The 19,039-nt window shown below is 39.6% G+C and overlaps 1 protein-coding gene across 4 annotated transcripts; it reads left to right on the forward strand.

Annotated features, from left to right (window-relative positions):
- The first annotated feature begins 4,357 nt into the window (after window positions 1–4,357).
- Window positions 4,358–18,422, forward strand: max (myc associated factor X). Of its 4 annotated transcripts, none has more exons than XM_008397391.3 (5): window positions 4,358–4,543; window positions 4,811–4,837; window positions 13,331–13,438; window positions 15,219–15,342; window positions 16,978–18,422. In XM_008397391.3, the coding sequence occupies exons 1-5, from the start codon at window positions 4,508–4,510 to the stop codon at window positions 17,163–17,165; spliced, it is 483 nt and encodes a 160-aa protein (XP_008395613.1). In that variant the 5' UTR covers window positions 4,358–4,507; the 3' UTR covers window positions 17,166–18,422. The 4 variants fall into 4 exon arrangements, with proteins under 4 accessions (XP_008395613.1, XP_008395616.1, XP_008395615.1 ...); XM_008397394.3 differs by having other exon boundaries at window positions 4,359–4,543; window positions 15,204–15,342; XM_008397393.3 differs by lacking the exon at window positions 4,811–4,837 and having other exon boundaries at window positions 4,360–4,543.
- Window positions 18,423–19,039: the final 617 nt, after the last annotated feature.

Raw genomic sequence — 19,039 nt, forward strand, 5'->3', positions numbered from 1 at the left:
ATACATATTTGGATGTTATGAATAAGTTTATTTGAAGAAACTGGAATGGGACATTTTAAAACACTCATGTTTTAGTCTAGTTGTTTGAGTCTGAAGTATAGGAATTGGAGCTCAGGGAAAAGCTTTTGCAAAACAAAGACATGTAAACTGGATGACACACAAATGACCATCACACCAGTGGCGCCATAAGGTGGTTCACCCAGGGCGCCAAACAGGTTGGGACCGCCTCTGCAAACAATTAAGTAGACAAAAAGGAAAAATTACATGAACAAACTAGCTACAGCTTATCATGAGTCAGCAGGTCGTAAAACCACATTTAGTTGCATGAACTTGCAGTATCTGCTTTCCATATGACTCAGTTTGTTTCACATCGATGCTTCTTGCACGACTTGGTTTCAGACAAACTTTAGCTAGAATACAGATAGTTGCTGTTATTGCAAAGCAAGCTCAAATCATCAGCCCTCTGAACAGCAGATATGAGGTGTTCATGCTGATATGCATGACAGCTAAGCAGCCATTTTGGATCATTTTGGTCTCAAATGTCCAACAAGAGTTGGAGAACTCTTGTGGTTGGTTAAAATGAGGTTTGTCGCACCACAGTTTTGGTTTTAGAAGAGAAGCTTTATGTTGGAAGCCTCTGTAAACAAGCCAAACTCGTTCCGTATTTTTAATGAACCTTAACATTTAACACACCGACTGAAGCCTGCAGAGTTCAACATGAAGCTCCTGTATTTTGGGGGGTTTTTTCACGTTGGGTGGAATTTACTGGAACATCGATTTCCTGAGAAGATTATCAGCTGTCCTAAACCACTCGTGAATATTCATTGTTGCTGCAGAATAATGGCCTTCAAACCATTTTCTGAAATTGCCTCATAATCCTTCTTAGGTTGATAAGAGGGACAGTTGCCTCACAGAATCAACCGTTGATTTCTTTCGCAATTTTGCGTTGTGTTAAAACGCACACGTACGCTTCAGCGCAGCAAACTATCCGTGTTTGTGGCTTTATAGTTGTTGATTATAAGTTAATCAAAGCGATTTGATTCCCTTTTAGGTTCCCAACTGGATCAGTGAGAACTGAATTTGGATCAAATAGATTTAGTAAAATTTGTTATGAATTGGACCTTGCTGAGAGGATGTGTGTTGCAAACCAGCATTTTTTTTTCTTTTTAACTGGTAAATAAACTGAATTATATTATTAGAATTAGTTTTTTCTCCATGACAGTAAGAGAACAGACTGTTGGATTTAGAAAAAAGGGAGATTTATGAATATGAACACATCAGAGGATGAAATTTATTAATCATTTTCTTTCAAAATGCTACAGGAAAAGCACACGTTCCAAAAATAAGACTATATATATATATTTTTAAAACCCAATAATATCACCACAACTGAGAAAAAAAGGCCCACCGTCATAGCAACAGTTTGATAAAACATCATTATTTAACTTTGAAATGTTGCTTTTATGGTATATTTTACTCATGTGTTTTAAAAATATTTAATTGTTTCCTTGTTTGGTGATTGTTAAAATACTTTAGTCTTTATGGCACAACTTGTTCCTTTGACAAATACACTTAAAATGCATCCAGTAGAGCGCTTGAGACTTGCTGATTGATTGTCCTGCTATTTTACATCTCTTTTAAGTCACACACTTAAAAGAGCAAAAAAAGTGCCTGAACATTTATATTTTCTCATTTTCTCTGTTGTGTTTTTCTATATTAAAAACTACAGGGGAGACTGGGCATTTTTGATGCCAGTCAGACTTAAAATGTATACTTTTTTTTTTTTTTTACAATTTTTCTTCCTCTCTCAGTTCTGTAATCAGTGATCTCCCATCAGACTGAACACTATAATCTGAAATAGAGCTGAAACTGTTCATTACTGAGCTCAGGCCAGAGGGGAATCCACTGACTGTGTGGCAAGAATGAAGAAATATCTCCATTTTTAATTAACACATTTTTCTGCACCATTATTCATGACTTTGGGAATAAGGACGTTAACTGTGCTTTACAGTTGTTGTTTCTTCTTGAAGACGAAGAGGCTTCTCTGCATCAGATGCATTATTAAAGCCTGGCCTTATTACGGTTTCATGTTTTAGGCCACGCTGTCGCATGCAATATTTCTTGGTAAACCTCTTCTTGCGTTTCAACGGCGCTGCCTTCAGTTTAATTCACTCCAGCGGCGATTTAGGCGCAAGCGAGCGATTTGGCGGGATGATCCGCAGAGAGATGATAAGATGGAGGTCAGTGCAGATGTGCAGGAGGAGGAGTGGACAGCATGGTGTCTCCTGAAGCTGCTGTGGCCTCTTGGCCCGCTGGTGGAAAAGAGAAAAGATGTTTCCAGCTTTTTCTGAGCCACATAATCCACACTGTAAGCTTCTTATCTACAGTGTAGTTTGGTGAAAAAGGAAGCATGAAAGCAGATTATTTGAAATCTGGCAAACATATTACACATTTAGCCAGCGTGATGCGCTCAAATTAGGGCTGGGCGATGAATTGATTTGATCAATTAATCACATTTTTTCTTTTTGAAGATTTAATTTTTGGAAAATCAGATATGTATTTATCTTTTTTGCCGATTGATTTCCTTGTCTGTCCGTCGTCAGAGTGATGTCAGCACGCCGAGGACCGCCATCTTGTTCGACAAGTGTGTTTTACAATTTATTCATAGGGTTAGGCTACGTTTGTTCTTTTTTTATTATGAGATTAAAGTCATAATGTTACCAGAATATAGTCGTAATATTAGGAGAAAAAAGTTTATGAGAACCCTAACACAAAAATATCAAAAAGGTAAAATTAGATCTGCTGAGTATCTTGTGAGATTATATTAAGTTTTATAGATAATACTTAATAATTGATAGAAATATGTAATCTTCTATCACATCAAATTATTATCTGCAGCAGGATTTTCAAAGCAGGAATCAATCTATCTATTTTTTATCATTAAAACAAATTTTTTCTCCTAATTTTAAGAGGTCCTGGTAATATTATATTGTCAATTAAACAAACATTAATGTAGCTTCTCTCTGACACTCTGACATACAACTGACAGAAGACTGGAATAAAAGCAACTTTTTCATATGGACAAAGGAGCAGGAGCCTCATCTGCAGTAACACTGGGCCTTCTCCAGTCCAAAAGGTCAAGACAGAGGTCACGATGAAAGGAGTTTGGGGCTAAGTGGCTAAGCTTCATAGATAAGGTCAGGAGCTCCATCCAGACCCAGAACTACCATGTCGTGCTACAGCAAAAATAGCTTGTTTTCATAGTATGTAGAATGGAAAATGTGTTTAAATAAGAACAACTTATTTATTTTCATAGAAAACGGCATTTAAAAAAATCACATAGTTTGCAACCTATTAATAAAAAAAAGAACATTCCTTATACAACTCGTGTTTTTCTTTGTGGAAATTCAAAATGTATTGATTCCAAAGGGAAATTAAGACATGAATGTTGAGGTCCATTCATCCTAACATCAACCCTGACTGGCTTCCCCATTCCTGCTGAAGAAAAGCTTCAGCGCAGCATGATGCTGCCGCCACCACGTTTCACCGTGAGGATGATTTTTCAGGGAGATTTGCAGAATTAGCATTATCTTGAGATTTATATTTGTAAAAACTTCTTTTGCTTCCTACTTATAGGCTCATTTGTGATGATCTGTCACCTGAAATCCATTGTATTACAGCTATGCAATTTATATGAAAAAGTTTGATTATGGATGGATGGAAGTCAGTATAAAAAGCAATTATTATAAAAATATATGAATCTTAAAAATTTTTTCCCCATTTATTTTTAAATCTAATTCTTATTGAAGATATTTTTGTTGATTTTTGCAACTCCAATAGCTACCATTTTAAAACATAAAAGGAAAATAAAAATAAAAGAGGCACAATATTATGATCAAATTTAATGTGCATTTTTTTCCCATTTTTATTTATTTACTTTGCAGCCAGAGAGTCTAAATAAACTCAGATCATTGCCTTGGTAATATTCTCATGCTGTAGTCTATTCTTGAAATCCACGTGTCTCAGCCATGGCCCTTTTCAGCTCCTTTGACATACAAATATGACTCAGACTACCACTCCCATGGAGCAACACGACAAAGCAAATGATGTGACGTCACAGGCAGACGTTCGGATTTTAGGGCATTGTAGTTTAAAAGAGAAAAGTTGCGTTTTTGATTAAACATTTTGAGGTATTTATGTTAATTATTATAACGCTAATCATTGTGAGATTGTATTACTGTAACATTTGTTCGTTTAAATACTTGGAGAGTCCGTATGTTTTTGATTACTTGTAAAAGACTACGGCGTCCGACTACAACACCCACATAAATACTGCGCATGCGTGTTGCGCAGCAACAGTCGTGCGTGTGTAGTGTAATCACGTGGAGACGGTTCTGTCCAAACAGAAGGTGAGCTGCTGCTGCTAGCTGCGCCGCTCGGTGCTCAACTGATCCATGCTGTTTTTGTAGCTACCCGTCCCTTTAAAACCAGACTATTTCAGCGAAGAATGAGTGATAACGATGACATCGAAGTCGATAGTGACGTGAGTATACCCAATTTTTCCCTTTTTTAGGGACGTTATGCGCAGCTAGCTGGCGATTTAGCATTCAACTAGCTGCCCAGCTAGCTGACGAGCTGCTCTTTTCTGAGTTATTTTTTAATCAGGATTCTGGTTAATTCACAAAACCCCTTAGCCTGCCTTGTTGCTAATATGCTGAATTGTGTTACTTTTTAGCTACTTCAGCGTAAGAGTTCAGAATTGCCGAACAGTTATGGCTACAATTGTACTTTTTGTTCTGTTTCTTTGCAGGAAGAATCACCGAGATATCACTGTGTGGTGCGTAAAGCTGTGGGGGGATTTGTCCACTGTCGAGAAAATGTTTTCACTGTTCAGTTATTTTTATTCATCAAATTTGTCTTGTTTTGGTATTTAATGTTGCCCTAAGAACAAGGCCGTGACGTTGTAGCGTTAAGGAGTATTGCTTAATTAGGCAAATGTTTCAACAATCACATTCGTGGTTGGATACATCGAGAATTGAATTAATGATGCGTTTCTACTACTGAGGCGATTTTTGGCTCGCACTGTGCGTTGCAGGGTGTTCCCCATACGGAGTCCACTCGTTCACGACGTCTATATTTAGACCTAAGGTTTATCTCGCTACAAAGACTGGTTTTGTTGCAGGTTTGTTATTTTTTCCGGTAAACACAAAGCTGTCTGTTCTCGGCGGCAGCAGCCTTCCTCCTCCCCCTCCTCCTATCGGCGCTTGACTTCACACCACGGGGATTCCGCTTATGATCAGGGCTTTCTAGCATTTCACGCAGGCCATCATTTCGGTAAACAGTCGGTTTAGGATGAGGATGCAGAGGAGTCGGAGAGACGAGAGGCTTTTTTTTTGTGTTGTTGTTTTGTTATTGGTGTGGTGAAGCCGCGCCTGCATCTCGGACTGCGGCGGGATGTTTTTTCCTGTATTGCAGCCAGAGATTAGAGCCATCTTCTCCCTACAGGCGGCTAAATGAATGACGTATAGCTGCATCTCAAACCGGGAAGAGACGCAGCCAGTGCAGAACTTGGTTGCTGCACGAAAACGCGTCCCTTTTTTTTTCTTTTGGCGTCTGAATTTAAAATGTTTTTTTGTTTTGTTTATGCGTTAGAAATGGTATTAATCATTCTCATTTTCACCCTTAAAGCATTAAGCTTTTCCCTCACCAGGAACAATCAGGGAGTTGCTGTAACGATTAACGCTTGCCACACTTTTCAGATTTGTATTTGCTAAAATGGCACCTGGCCGTCCTACCGTAACTGACAAATTTGTGGTCTGTGTTTTGGAAAACTTTACATCCCGCACTATTTCAAATAACCATGACTATGGGGAAACATGTTGGTGGCGGCATTATGCTGTGGGGACTTTTTGTTTGTTTGTTTGTTTTTCAAGCAGGACAATGGAACAAGTCAGTGGTTATGCTTGTATAAGAAAACCTGGAGGTTGTTGAAGACTTGAATTTCACCTTCCAGCAGGACCACAGCTGAAGTTTTGTGGTTTAGCTCACAGCATGTTCTTGTCTTTGAACGGCCCAAACTGTTATCCAATTTAAAAAGTTTTGGCAGTAATTACATTTTCTCAGTATAATCATTGTGAGCTTGAGCTACTTTACAAAAAAAAAAAAAAAAACAGCTAAATGCTACTTAAGTTTCTACAAAAATGCAAGCAGCAAGACGCTTTATGATCAGATAAGGTATTATTTTGGACTCTTTGTGACACACTTTTTGACCAAAAGGAGCTTTTACTTATGGTTTTTGGTATGATAACAAGAACCGGTGTTTCCCAAATTGATCAAAGGCGTGTCCTGTCATGAGCGCCAACTGCTCCGGGTCAGTTACCCCCCTGGGCATTGACGTTTTCTCTTCCTACTTCCTGTTTGCACCCGTAAGCAACGCTTTTCAAACCAGTGCTCTTTACAATAGCATATCAGTTTGTTTGGTTTTGTTTTCTTTACAAGAAATGACCAAATCGACAAAGTTGGACAATGTCAGAGGGATACAACTTTACCAGATTGAATTTATTTTAAATGTAAAAGCTGCTTTATTCACGCAGCTAAAATAATGTAATATTCATTGGTGCGGTTGGAATCTCGTCTATAATCTGAGTTTGAATTTGAAACTGAAACTAGAGTGAAAAGAGAAACGTGTTGCGTTTGAATTTTACTCTGTATCTGCATGAATCAATCGGTAATTTAAATATAACATAAGCAGTAATTGTCATGGGTTCATGTTGGGAACGTGTCACGTTATGCTAGTTTTGTTCTTCTGTTTCATTCCTTGGATAAAGGAAGCACTGCAGTAAGGAGGAGCCCAGGTTTCCATACGCAAATGGTAAAGCCAAGGCGACTGGGCTGGACACCCAACCCTCTTTTGTAAAGCTTCACCATCAAAGTATGTAAAGAATGGAGGAGCAGCGGAGCTGGCGTGTCCGGAAAAATGCTCCTTTTATGCGATGAGTTAATAATTGCTGTGTCCCGTCAAAAAACGTCCGTAATTTCATGAAGTTTTCTGACTCGGATTGTCTCTTTTAAAGCTGAGAAGGCACAAAACTCGTGTATATTTATAAAAGCAGACTCAGCATCAGTGAGCCTCCAGAACTAGGTCGTTTTAATTAACTGAATAAAAAAAGAAAATCTGATGAACATGGGTGTGTAAAGTGAAAAGAGCTGGAGTTTTGAGAGCCTTTATTCGTCATTTTTAATATTAAACACATCTGTTTAGGCGTGCGCTCTATAAATGTGCGATTTAATGTCAGGGTTGTCTTAAATAATGCTCACTGTTGTAGTTTGTATCAATAAAATGAGGTTCTGGACAGAAACTTGGACATATTTTGTCTTCTAATCTGAATCTAGCAGGCTGATGTGAGTTGTTAGCCCGAAGGCCAACCTGCTGCTTCAGAACAGGCCACATTCCCAGATCTCAGTCACCGTTTAAAGAAACATCAGCCGCCTCGCTCTGAGATCACTCTCGCAGATTTAGCAAATGTTTTCCTCGTCTCCAGATGTGCGGAAAATTAGCTTTTTGGCTTGTGTCGTGGCGGTGGGAGCCGACGACCTGCTGTCTGTCCTCTCCACACTTTTCTTTCTGTTTGTGCTGAAACCGTCACTGCCAGACTTGTAAATGCACATACCTTCAGAGGTTAGTCATGTGTTTGTTTATGGCAGGGTTGATGCAGGGAGTGGATGCTAGGAGGCACGTGGAGTTTAGCTGATGCTGTGGCAGCGCAGACCAATCCAGTCACGAGACGCTGGGATGTGGTTGGAGCCGGTGGAATATTTCTGGTTTTTGCTGCAGTTTTAGTTTCAGTCGAGCGACATTAAGGCTCATTATTGGGCAGCGTGTTTCAAATCCTGGAATCTTGTGGATCTTTTGAGCGACTCAAACGTTTTGGCGGCATCCTTCCCGTGTTGCCCCTGAAACTTGAACTTGTTTCAGCCTGCTTTATGTCTCATTTGTGGTTACTTTGGTTTGTCATTGTGATCCTTGACAGCATGAGTCACATGTCTGTTACCTCGTCTTTAAATCGGCTGCAGAAATCTCGTGACAAAGTGCAACGTTGACTCCACATCAGCTCTGCACAGCAAAAACACCAAATTTTACAGAGTATTTTTGGTCTAGTTTCTAATGCAAATATCTTGGTGCACTTGGAATAAGAGAAAACTAACTTTTCAGCAAGATGTTGGAGCTAGTTTAAGTCAGTAATTCCTTCATATTGATGGAAAAGTGCTAGTTATAAGTAAGTCTGTTGCAAAGAGCATGATAATTTTCATTCTGATATTTTTTGAAACACATTCTATTTGCAAAACACATCGTAATCCATTTTATTTATGGCTTCAGCTGAAAGTGTTTTTTATTTCTGTTTTTATTTATTGTTTTTGGTTTCCTGTTTTATTTTTGGGTATTTAAAATGTCTTCCAGTTCCACTGGGCAAAATGAAAGTTTATTGGTTTTTGAGAGGGCGAACTTCCAGGGTTTCCCTCAGTGTATTATAAGCCTGGCGGGTCACCAGGCTTTACTTGCCACCCTCACAAGGCTAATTATGTTTTTATTTTTAAATAAACAAGACAAATACAACAATATTAGAATTTTTTCCCCCCTAAATGTCTTGCTCCACTGTTACTTCACTTATAGCTTACACTCTTCATTGATTTTTAAGGAGTAATTGATTTAAACAAGCTCATGCCTTGCTGCAAAGTTACTTGTTAAGTTAGTTTTGTCTTATTTTGAGTGTACTAAGGTAGAAACTAGACCAGAAATACTTGGTAATATATATTGTGTTTTGTTGAGGCGCTCAGTCTGGCTCGTCCCGCCTCTGGTTTCAGTGTTGGGCTTAATGTCTGTGGCCTGAGAGCATGGATTTGTCCAGAAGCACGTTTGATTGGAGGATTTGATGGTTTGGCCTAAAAACAGAGAAGTGAGCTGATCTCCAGCTTGGCTCTGGTTATGTAACAGTGAGCCTCGTACAGGGCAATTTTGATGCAAATCTGTGTTTTTATGTCAGTTTCAAGCTGGTGTTTAATGATTGTACAAGAGGTTTGGCAAAATCCAACCAGAATGGCTCAATTAAATGATGCATGAACAGAGAATTGGCACATTTTGGGCCTTTATGTTCTGAAACGGGAGCCATGAACGATAAAATCTCCAAACATCCTTTTAAATTGAGTTTTTCAGTGAGATGTTGTTGCTTTTCTTCCTCTCTGGTTTGGTATTCATGGCGTATTTGGTAGCAGGTCTGAGTGACAGCTGTTGATGTGACCTGGGTTTGGACCCGCTGCAGGATGAGGGTCTGATGAGCGCCTGCAGGCCGGAGTCACGGTGATGGAGTGACAGGACGGTGACCAGGTCGTGTGGCAAAGAAGTATTTATTCCTTCAAATGGACAACTAAAGCTTAGAGGGTCGGCTCTTTGAATCGTTGCTTGGTAAGCCTCAGAAGGCTTATGGTTTTGTTTTTTTATCATTCGATGAGTTATTAAAAAATCCTTTTAGTCAGATGAGCATAAAATCTGGGTCGATATTTTTGGTTTATCGGAGATAAGTTATAGGAATTATGTATGTATTCCAGAAAATATGCATTTTTTTAGCTTTTTTATATTTATTACTGCAAAATATGAAGTGCACTATCATGATTTAAAGACGATGATTTTCAGTTTAAAAAGCATGTTTCAAAAACAATATAATGCTGTTGAATAGATCGGTCACCGATCATAATCGGCCAATTTTTGTGAAAGTGCATGATCGGTGATCGGCGATCATTGGCTCTTGTTGCCGATACCGATCACCTGCATCTCATTTCGCAGCCTGCCTGTGCAACTGGTCTCCTCTTTCCTTCACTCTGTGCAAACGCGCAGCAACAAATCCTAAGCGATGTGGAACTATAACGCACTGAGTGAATGGGGAAGTTTGCGTGTTGCGGCAGAAAATTGAAGCATGTCAAAATGCATCAACACAACGAATCTAATACGACATAAAAACAATGCTATTCTTGACGGAGTTTGGCTACATCGAGGCTCACTGCAGTAAAAAAGACATGTGGAGGATCAGATAGCAGGTAAAGCAGCGCACAGCTGCAAACACTCACCCGGATTAGCATGACGGTCAGAAAGCTAAACAAACAACCCGCAAAATTATTTAAGTCTTCGAGCTGCGATGTAAGACGCTGGTTCTGCTCTCGCTGTTGAACCGCTGCTACGCTACAGGTAGTGATATTTCACAGACGAAGCGCCGCTTTTGCTCCACCTGGTAGTGACTCTCACACCGAACCTCTGCTTAAAGCTGCAGCATCTAACCTAAAAAAATACATTTTACATACGTATTAAAACTTTCGCTGTCCTAACATGAGACAGATAATCTCTGAAAAAATAATCGATCTCCTCCCTGCTCTGCATAATTACTCTGCTCAGTCAGAAACAGCCACTCAGAACTAGCAGTAATCAGCTAGCCGCCATGCTAACAGGAAGTTTTCATTCAGTAACTCTGGATTGTTTATTGTAATGGAACCTGTATTTGCCATTGAATGTTAAGTTTTATACTTGAATTTTTTTGGCAAGGTTTTATTTTGGCTCTTAGCATTATTTAGCCTCTTTAGAGCCTTCATATGTTATTAGTCTGTTAAAGATAGTATTACCCATAGCAGTACAATTTGCACCATGCCTGTTTTGTTTAGTTTTCTTCTTGGAAAAAGTTATTAAAAACAGGTTTTTGTCTACATTAAGGTGAATTCATGGTTCCTTTTTCCACATAATGTAACCGGTAGTGTTTATGATTTAAAAAAAATTAAAATAATTATGTGATCGGTATCGGTTTTTTCCTGCCGGTATTGGTATCGGCAGGAAAAAACCTGATTGGCACATCTCTAGTGTTCTTGCATTTTTGTCCCCAAATTGCAACCGATCACAATTTGATTCTACGTTAAAGTTTTTAAAGAATAACGACTCGTTAGCTTCAGAACGTTGCAAAAAAACGGCAAAAATGAATTTCTGAACGCTGCACTTTAAATCTCTGCAGTTTGTATTTTTGCTCGTTTTTTTGTCCCCTTCCCGGTTTTTGCAGGACAGATTCAAAATGGTTCCCTAACGAGGGGTAAACAATGAACACGCTTAGGTTCTGTGTAGGCCAACACCTGAACATTGGTAATTAAGCTTGCAGCATATTTCTGAGGTTCTGTGCAGAAAACATTTACTGAAAAACATTTTCTGGTGCATAAATCAACTGCTTTGCTTTACTTTTTCATATTTTTTCATTACTTTACAAGCAGAATTTGTTTTTAATGGGTTTTTATTTTCAAACCTGCACATTGTTGCGCATAATTGGGACATGAAGCAATATCTGAGCCTTTAAGTTTCTCAGTTTGTTAAATCCTTTATGAGAAAAACCATAGAAACACAGAAGAGGAAGCGTCATGCTGTGGGGATGCATTTCAAGTGAGGAAAAGACTTTGAGCAGAATGACTGAAATGGTTTAAATCGATGCTTATTCATGTTTTGGAGTGGTCTAATCAAAGTCCAGACCTAAATCCAATTGGAAATCTGTAGCAACTCTTAAAAGATAATGTTCCGAGATGCTTCCCATCCCAACTCACTGAGTTAGAGCAACTTTGCAAAGAAGACTGAGAATAAATCTCAATCTCAAAACATTTAGATTTCATGTACAAAGAAAATTAAAATGATTTTCATAATTTTCCTTCCATTTCATAACTATAAGCCATTTTGTTTTTGATCACACTGAGTTCAGATAGCACTCTGCAGTTTGTGGTACAGCGACTTGTATATTTAAAAGCCTTTTTTGTGAAATTGCATCTACAGACGGAAGCAAATTCAGGGAAGGAAACTAGTCGGATTGTTGAGGAAAATCCAGATCCAGTCCACACCAAATATTTAAAATAAACGAAATGCCCGGGTCTTAACGTCCCGGTTTAGTCCTCAAATGTAGTTTTTGTGGCTCGTTTTTGTTTTTTTCTTTTCCACTTTCTTCTGGCAGTGTTATGTAAAATCGACTCTTTACATCATGTTATGCTGTTATGGCCTCAACAAAAACATACCTGGAGTGTTGCCTTGATTCTGAGAAATCTTTACATCTCCATGGCAACCATTCATTCAGCTGGGTGGACGTAGCTCCGCCTTCGAGGCGCAGCTCCTCCTCAGAGGTTCGGTTCCTAAGCTTCTGCCTTCCTCCTGACTTCCCGCTCGGCTCCTTCAGACTAGCCAGCAGCAATTAGCGAACACCTGGTGCAGCTGCTCACCTGCTGAGCTCGTTATAGCAGCTACTTCTCAGTGAAATGTTGGTAAAAATGTTGCTAAAGGGTTAGCAGAGGAGCCATGTTGTGAAAATGTGTCATGTTGCCCCTTAGATTAAAACAAAAATTGGATTGTGTTTGATAGAACATTTTTTAGATTAGCAAAAGGAGTTTTCAGTCGTGGAAAAAGGTGAATATTGTCTGTAATGTTCATACACAAGACAGGCGTCTTTTTGAAAATAAAGCCATGTTGTGATGGAGTTTCAGGAAGAGCAGGAGTTCTTAAAGAGACAGAGACCCAATTTCAAGGCGTCAAATTTCTTTTAAGTCATATTTAATAAAAGCATTTTTATAACAACTTAAGGTAACATAGTTACTTGATTGATTACTTACTGAGACTGTATGACTTTCTTTTCTGTGGATTAAAATGCTGCATTATTTTTGTAAAGTTAGCCTGCTACAAAATGCAAATGCTAAAATGGAAGCTGAAAATGGATTAAGTTTAATGTCAAATTTATTTATGACATCTGCTCTCTAAGACAACGACAACACTCGGTGAAAAGTTGATGTCCTGCAGGCGTCATTGTCTCTGGTTTGTTGTATAAAACAAACGTCTTTCATATCGGTGAGTTAATTTGACGTCTGTTAAATTTTGCAGCTAATATTGGCCGATACGATAATATCATGCATCCTGGAAAACACATAACATCGCTCCTTTAACTTTTGGACATTTCTGTTTTAATCCACCATACATTTTATAAATTGTATTAATTTTGATTTTGTGCTCTGCATCTTCAAGAACATTTCTTCCTATTTTTAGGTATTTGCGCCTTTCTGTTCATCGGTCTGATCGACGATTCCATCAATTATTTCTCAGCAATTCCTATTTAAACGAGTGATCCTGCCTTTCTGTGGCACACAGAGTGAATGTGAAGCGACGCTGTGCAGCAGAGCAGCTTGTGTAGGTGTGAGCGGGGACGGCCAGCTGGACACCCGCCGTCCTCCTACCCACGCTGCACTGCTGCCAGGCTGAAGGCCCTGTGACTTCTCATTGCAGGCAGACAAACGGGCACACCACAATGCACTGGAGCGCAAACGTAGGGACCACATCAAAGACAGCTTTCACAGCCTGCGGGACTCTGTGCCCGCCCTGCAGGGAGAAAAGGTTGGTGACGTTCAGACCCTCATAAAGGAGAACAGTTTCATCCTGTGCTTTTGCTTTTTTTTCCCTTTAAATTCAATGTGCACCAGGGGAACGGCTGCAATGGCTGGGAAAGGAGCAGATGGTGGGAGAGTGTAGATTGGCAGCAGTGAGGCAGTTTAAATACTTGGACCAGCGTCAGGAAGTTATTACGAGAACATTTCGCTGCTCACTTCCTGTTTTCACATCAGTGTCATTGAGAAGATTTGGACACATCGGGCGCAGAGTTTGTCATCGCACCACGAAAAGCCCATTCAGGGATCTGAGGCAGAGCTGCGTCAGCTGTAGAAATGTTACACAAATCAGTTTTAGTTATTAAAATCCAAATTTTTTTTCTCACTAATGCTCTCCTTTGGTTTCCATAGCTCAGAGCCGCCATCTTGTTTGACAAGCTGCTATTTATCTGGACTAGTTTGAAGTTTTAAATTGCATTTAATCACTTTTTCTCTGAATTAACTTTTCCTTCATAGTTTCTCACTGTATTTAATTTATTTGGTATATTTTTGCTGCTTGTATTTTATGTGAAGCAACTTAAAAAGTGCTTCACACATAAAGCCGCATTGTCAGAAATAAACTATAGAAGGTAATTTGTAGCAATATTTCAGTATGTTTAGGTATAAGGTATCAAACATTTGCATTAGCTTGGACTTCGTGTTTACTAATAAAGATTAGGATTAGTCATTCTGAAGCCTTAATCTGGGAGTTTTACTTTCTGTTGTTGCTAATTGAATTATCTAGAGAAGAAGAAGTTGTTCTGCTTTTTTACCTCCCTGGTAAAAACATCTAAAACTAATATGTTATTGCAGTTGCGCAATCTCACTTTGGTCATTTTAATAAATTACAAACCCCATATTAAAAAACTAAACACCTCTACTAATAGATTTTTATTTCTGATACGGTGTTGTCTCAAAGAAACGATGAAGAAATGCACCGCACAGGCCCGCAGCATCACAGACCCTCTGCCATACCTAACAGAGAGAAATCTCACATTTTTAATTAAATTAACAGAAGTGATAGAAAAAGCTTTTGGAAAGGGCAAGATTAGGAGATTATCCTCCCACCTCTGCAGTCTAATCCAGGCCTTTCCAGTCAATCTAAGCTGTAGATGAAGGTAAGTTAAAATTATGAGCTTTTGTAAATTTATTTACACTTTTTATTACTTGTGAAAACATTTTTTTTTTTCCTAATTGAATTGGTTGTTTTCTTTTAAAATTTAAAGAGTGACAGTGATGGATTATTTAACTTCTTACACACTGATCAAATTAAAATAATAATATAAATGCCTTTTCTGTGTTTTTATGGAGTAAAAATGTCATCCTGTGATTGAGCTGCTGGTAATTAAAATGCATTTTGCACATTTGCTAAGGATAATTTTCTTAAAATATTATGTAGCAATAAAAATGTCATATTTTAGTTTTTTTGAGTGAATTTATTTTCTGAATAAATAATGTTCATCTATGGTTCATACTTGCCAATGAATTAAAGATTGCATAAGTGTGTTTAGATGTCAGGGGAATAATTCAGTGACGTGACAGACGGCCACTGAGCGCGCTCAGAACCGGCACCGCGAACCGTTCAGTCAGACTGAAATGTGAGCAGCTCAGAAAGCAAAGCGTCGCCCCAGATTCCCGTTTTTAGTTTGTTTGACAGAAGCAGGGAGGCTCTGTGAAAATGTGATGACTTCTCTGTGATGTGTCATTGCTTCACTTTCTGCATGTGTCACTAACAGCAGTCTACCAAACAGGCGTCTCGAGCTCAAATCCTAGACAAAGCCACAGAGTACATCCAGTACATGAGGCGAAAAAACCACACGCACCAGCAGGACATCGACGACCTGAAGAGGCAGAACGCTCTGCTGGAGCAGCAAGGTAACCGCTGCCGGAGGCCGGACCCTCCGGACGCGTTGGTGTCCAAACTGAGCAGCTGCAGAGTTCCAACTGAGAGAAAAACCTGCTGAACTTGATCCAGCGGAAGGAAAAATCTCAGTTTTTAGAAACTAAAAATGTAGACATGTTAGAAAGCTTTAGCTGGCCCTAAATCCATTTGATAAAACTGGGCGCAGACTTTGACTGGGCCGTTTTAGCACATGAATGTGCCCTCATCTAAGCTTCAAACTTGTACTCTAAAGAGCCAGTGACTTGCAACTTGAAGACGGTCCAACGTACCTGGATCACATGGGAGAATGATCTCATCAGCCTGCAGTCGGGGTCCAGTTGACCTGGTTATTTGAGCTAAAGGTTGCTCCTCAAGGATTGAGGTCCTTGAGGTGTTTTCACACCTTAAAGTCCGGTAGACTCGGTTTGTTTGGGGACAAAAATTGCAACATTTGCAAGGTTCCCCCAGAAAACCTGCTGAGCCTGGTGGTTGGTGTCAGGGCAGTCATTCGTCCAGCGGCCCGTCGTGTTTTTGAGTTAAAAAATGTTTAAAGTTGGCAAGACATTTGAAAATATCACTTGATAATTATTTGCTATTGAAAGATTGGAAGATTAATGCCTGAACATCAACGATAAAGTCTTTAAAAAAAAATGCAAACATCAAAAAGAAAAAAGTAATGCTTAGCCTGGTGGGGGCACAAGTAAAGCCTGGTGGCCCGCCAGGCTTATAATACAAAGAGGGAAACCACAATTTATTACATTTTCAGCCGGTGCGGTTTGTTTTCTCACTGCGCTGTAAAACGAACCAAACCCTTTGAAAAATCTGTTCCCCTTTTTGCCTGTGGTGGCGCTGCACTGAAGGAAACGACACAAAAACCTCTGAAGAAGACACGAGCGCAACTTCTTTATTCATGAAATGTAAACAAAAATTAAGTGGCGTCACATTTTAGCGGTTGTAGGATTTCTCTTGTTTTGGCAGAAGACAATGAAGCATTTCCCCTGCTAGCAGTAAACACTGTTTTGGTTACATTTACCCAGAATGCTCTGCGCTTCAGTTTCCTTGTTGCTTTTCACCAGAGTTTGCTGGTTTTGATACGTTTAGTGTGAATTCGTAAGCAAACTCTGGTCCACCTTAACTCCAGGGATCTCTGCTTGGTTGAAGTGAACTCTGGCACGGTAGGTTGCAGACTATAGAGCAGAGCATTGTGGGTAAATTCAGCCAAAACAAACACAAGTCGAGTGCTAGCAGAAGAAATGGCTCTTGGTTTTTAGACAACTGCTAAAATCTGATGATTTTTTTTCTGCAATTTTCATAAAGATGTGCGCTCAGTGTCTTCTTCAAAGGTTTTCATGTTGATTCCATCAGTGATTCTTGTTGCAGCGCCCCCACAGGTGAGGAGGGGAACAGGCTTTTCCAAAGGACTTGGATCGTTTGTGAAATTGTAACAAATGTTGCAACTTTGGTCCTCAAGCAAACCGATTCTACCGAACCATTCGTAACCTCAACTTAAACTCCACAGCTGCTCAGTCTCACATTTATTTACCATGTCTTCTGAATTCCTCAGTCGTCTTTGTTTTTTATTTTCTCTGCCTGGTGTTCTCAGCCGCTCATGTCTTTTGTTTTTTCAGTCCGTGCTCTGGAGAAAGTGAAAGGCTCCACGCAGATCCAGACCAGCTACTCGTCACCTGACAGCAGCCTGTACACCAACCCCAAAGGCAGCGCCGTGTCGGCGTTCGACGGCGGCTCCGACTCCAGCTCCGAGTCGGAGGCGGAGGAGCCGCCCACCAGGAAGAAGCTGCGAATGGAGGCCAGCTAGAGAGTCAATAAGCTGAAAACTGGCGAAGGACGGGGGCGCCAGGACGGGCGAGACGAGCCCCCCTCGTCGTTCTCTCTCGCGCTGGAGACGAGTGTCCCCTGAAATGTCCCACCACCGCCGTTTGTCCTTCCAGCGGAGAAGAGGGAGCGAGCCGGACTGAGGACGACGGCTCGCTTCGGTCCGTCTAGAGAGCTTCAGGTTTCCCCAGCTTCCCCTCGTCCCCGTTTGTCTTAGTTTTTCCCCTCCGTCGTCGGTGCCCACCCTGACCTGTTTCTTAGCAACAACAATCCAAAACTCAAAAAAAGGCAGCTTGGCAACTCAAAGACTTAAAGCGTTTTGTACCCCACCCCTCCATCGCTCCCCGGCTCTACTCTTCATTTTTGGGGCGGGAGGGGGAACCAGGTGTCCTCTTCCAAACACTGCTTTGTTGTATTTTGTTTATTTTTATGCTTAATGACAAAATAAACTGTTTAAGTTTTTACACACACCTCGATCTGTTGTCCTGGGAAAGAAAATCCACCTTTTTTAAAAATGTAAAAACATTTCTAGTTTTTATCCCCCCACCTCCACTCAAGAATGTGAAACTGCTTTGAGCAAACGGCCGCCTCAGGCCCACTGAAGTGCAGATGTTCTCTGCCTCACATTTAACACAAAATTATATATATATATATATTAAAAAAACGAAAATCCCAAGTCCTTTTGTTGAAATCGATGTTTTGAAGGAGAATATTCCTAAACTTTGTATCGTATTTTGTCCTTTTAGCTTGAAGTAGTGAATGACTTTAGGTGGCTGGATACGTTAGGCATCATTTATATATTCAGATTGGATGTCTTCAAAACCATGTAATGCATTTTTTTATTTTGTGGTAACCACACGATTCATGGAGAAAAGACCAATTTGTCGCACGTAGTGTTAACGGGTTTGAACTAGGTATTGAATGTCCAGGTAAACGGAGGCCAGGTGAGTCCCTGTCGACGTGTTGTGCTTCACACAGTAAAAATGTTGCTGACCCCTGACCCCTACACTTCATCCCTTTCCCCCCTCCCAAGGAAAATTAATATCTCTAGGAGACGTGTGTGTATGTATGTATATTGTTTCCATTTTATTTCCACTTAGGAGGATATAATTAGTGTGGTAGGTCTTTGATTCCATTCCATGGAAATTACAAGTATGTTGTACATACTGCCAACAATTGTCTTGCAAGTTGAGGCCTACCTTTACTATGAAACTATAAAATAAACTATTTTATCCTTTAACGGGCTTCCTGTGGTTCCTGACGTCACGATGTCAAATGTTTTCTGAAGCAGATTAGTCAGGAATCAATCAAATTTAACTGGAGTAGACGGATTCAAAAGAAGAGGCTGAAAACGGGGAAGTCAAAAATATAAATTTTGCATTTAGATGGAAAAAAAACTTGGGGCTCAAGTTTCAGCATTTACTAGATTATGGATAAATTAAGCAGTAACAGCTTTTCAGGGTTTTTTTTTTAGCTACAAATAAGCAAATTCTGTTAATGTATTCGTATTTATGTATTTCTAAAATTGTAAAAGGTTGAAACAAATTGATTATTGAAGTAAATTTAGTTATCAGTTGACTATATAGACTCAATTTACTGAAACGGCAGTAATTAAGCCAAAAACGTGCAAAAATAACATTTTGCATTTAAGAAAAATCTGACAAAACTCAAATGGCAGTTTTAGCTTTACTTAACCGTTTTCTCTCTGATTATTAATCAGTTAAATTAACCAGATTGGCCTTAAACTGCACTGATATTAAATCAAACTTTTGACATGTTGGAATATTTTTAGCTGCAGATTCATCTTTTGCTCCAAATTATCAAGTATAAACTAAATAATGCTTTATTATTGCATTT

Source organism: Poecilia reticulata, chromosome 21, assembly GCF_904066995.2.
Source record: "Poecilia reticulata chromosome 21, P_reticulata-male-v2, whole genome shotgun sequence".
NCBI lineage: Eukaryota > Metazoa > Chordata > Actinopteri > Cyprinodontiformes > Poeciliidae > Poecilia > Poecilia reticulata.

Excerpts from the sequence above, each read along its gene's own strand:
- max (XM_008397394.3), top strand. The coding sequence starts at position 4,508 with ATGAGTGATAACGATGACATCGAAGTCGATAGTGAC. Across the intron at positions 4,838-13,330 it reads CACCGAGATATCACTGTGTG|GCAGACAAACGGGCACACCA; the intron begins GTGCGTAAAGCT and ends TTCTCATTGCAG. Across the intron at positions 15,343-16,977 it reads CGCTCTGCTGGAGCAGCAAG|TCCGTGCTCTGGAGAAAGTG; the intron begins GTAACCGCTGCC and ends TTGTTTTTTCAG.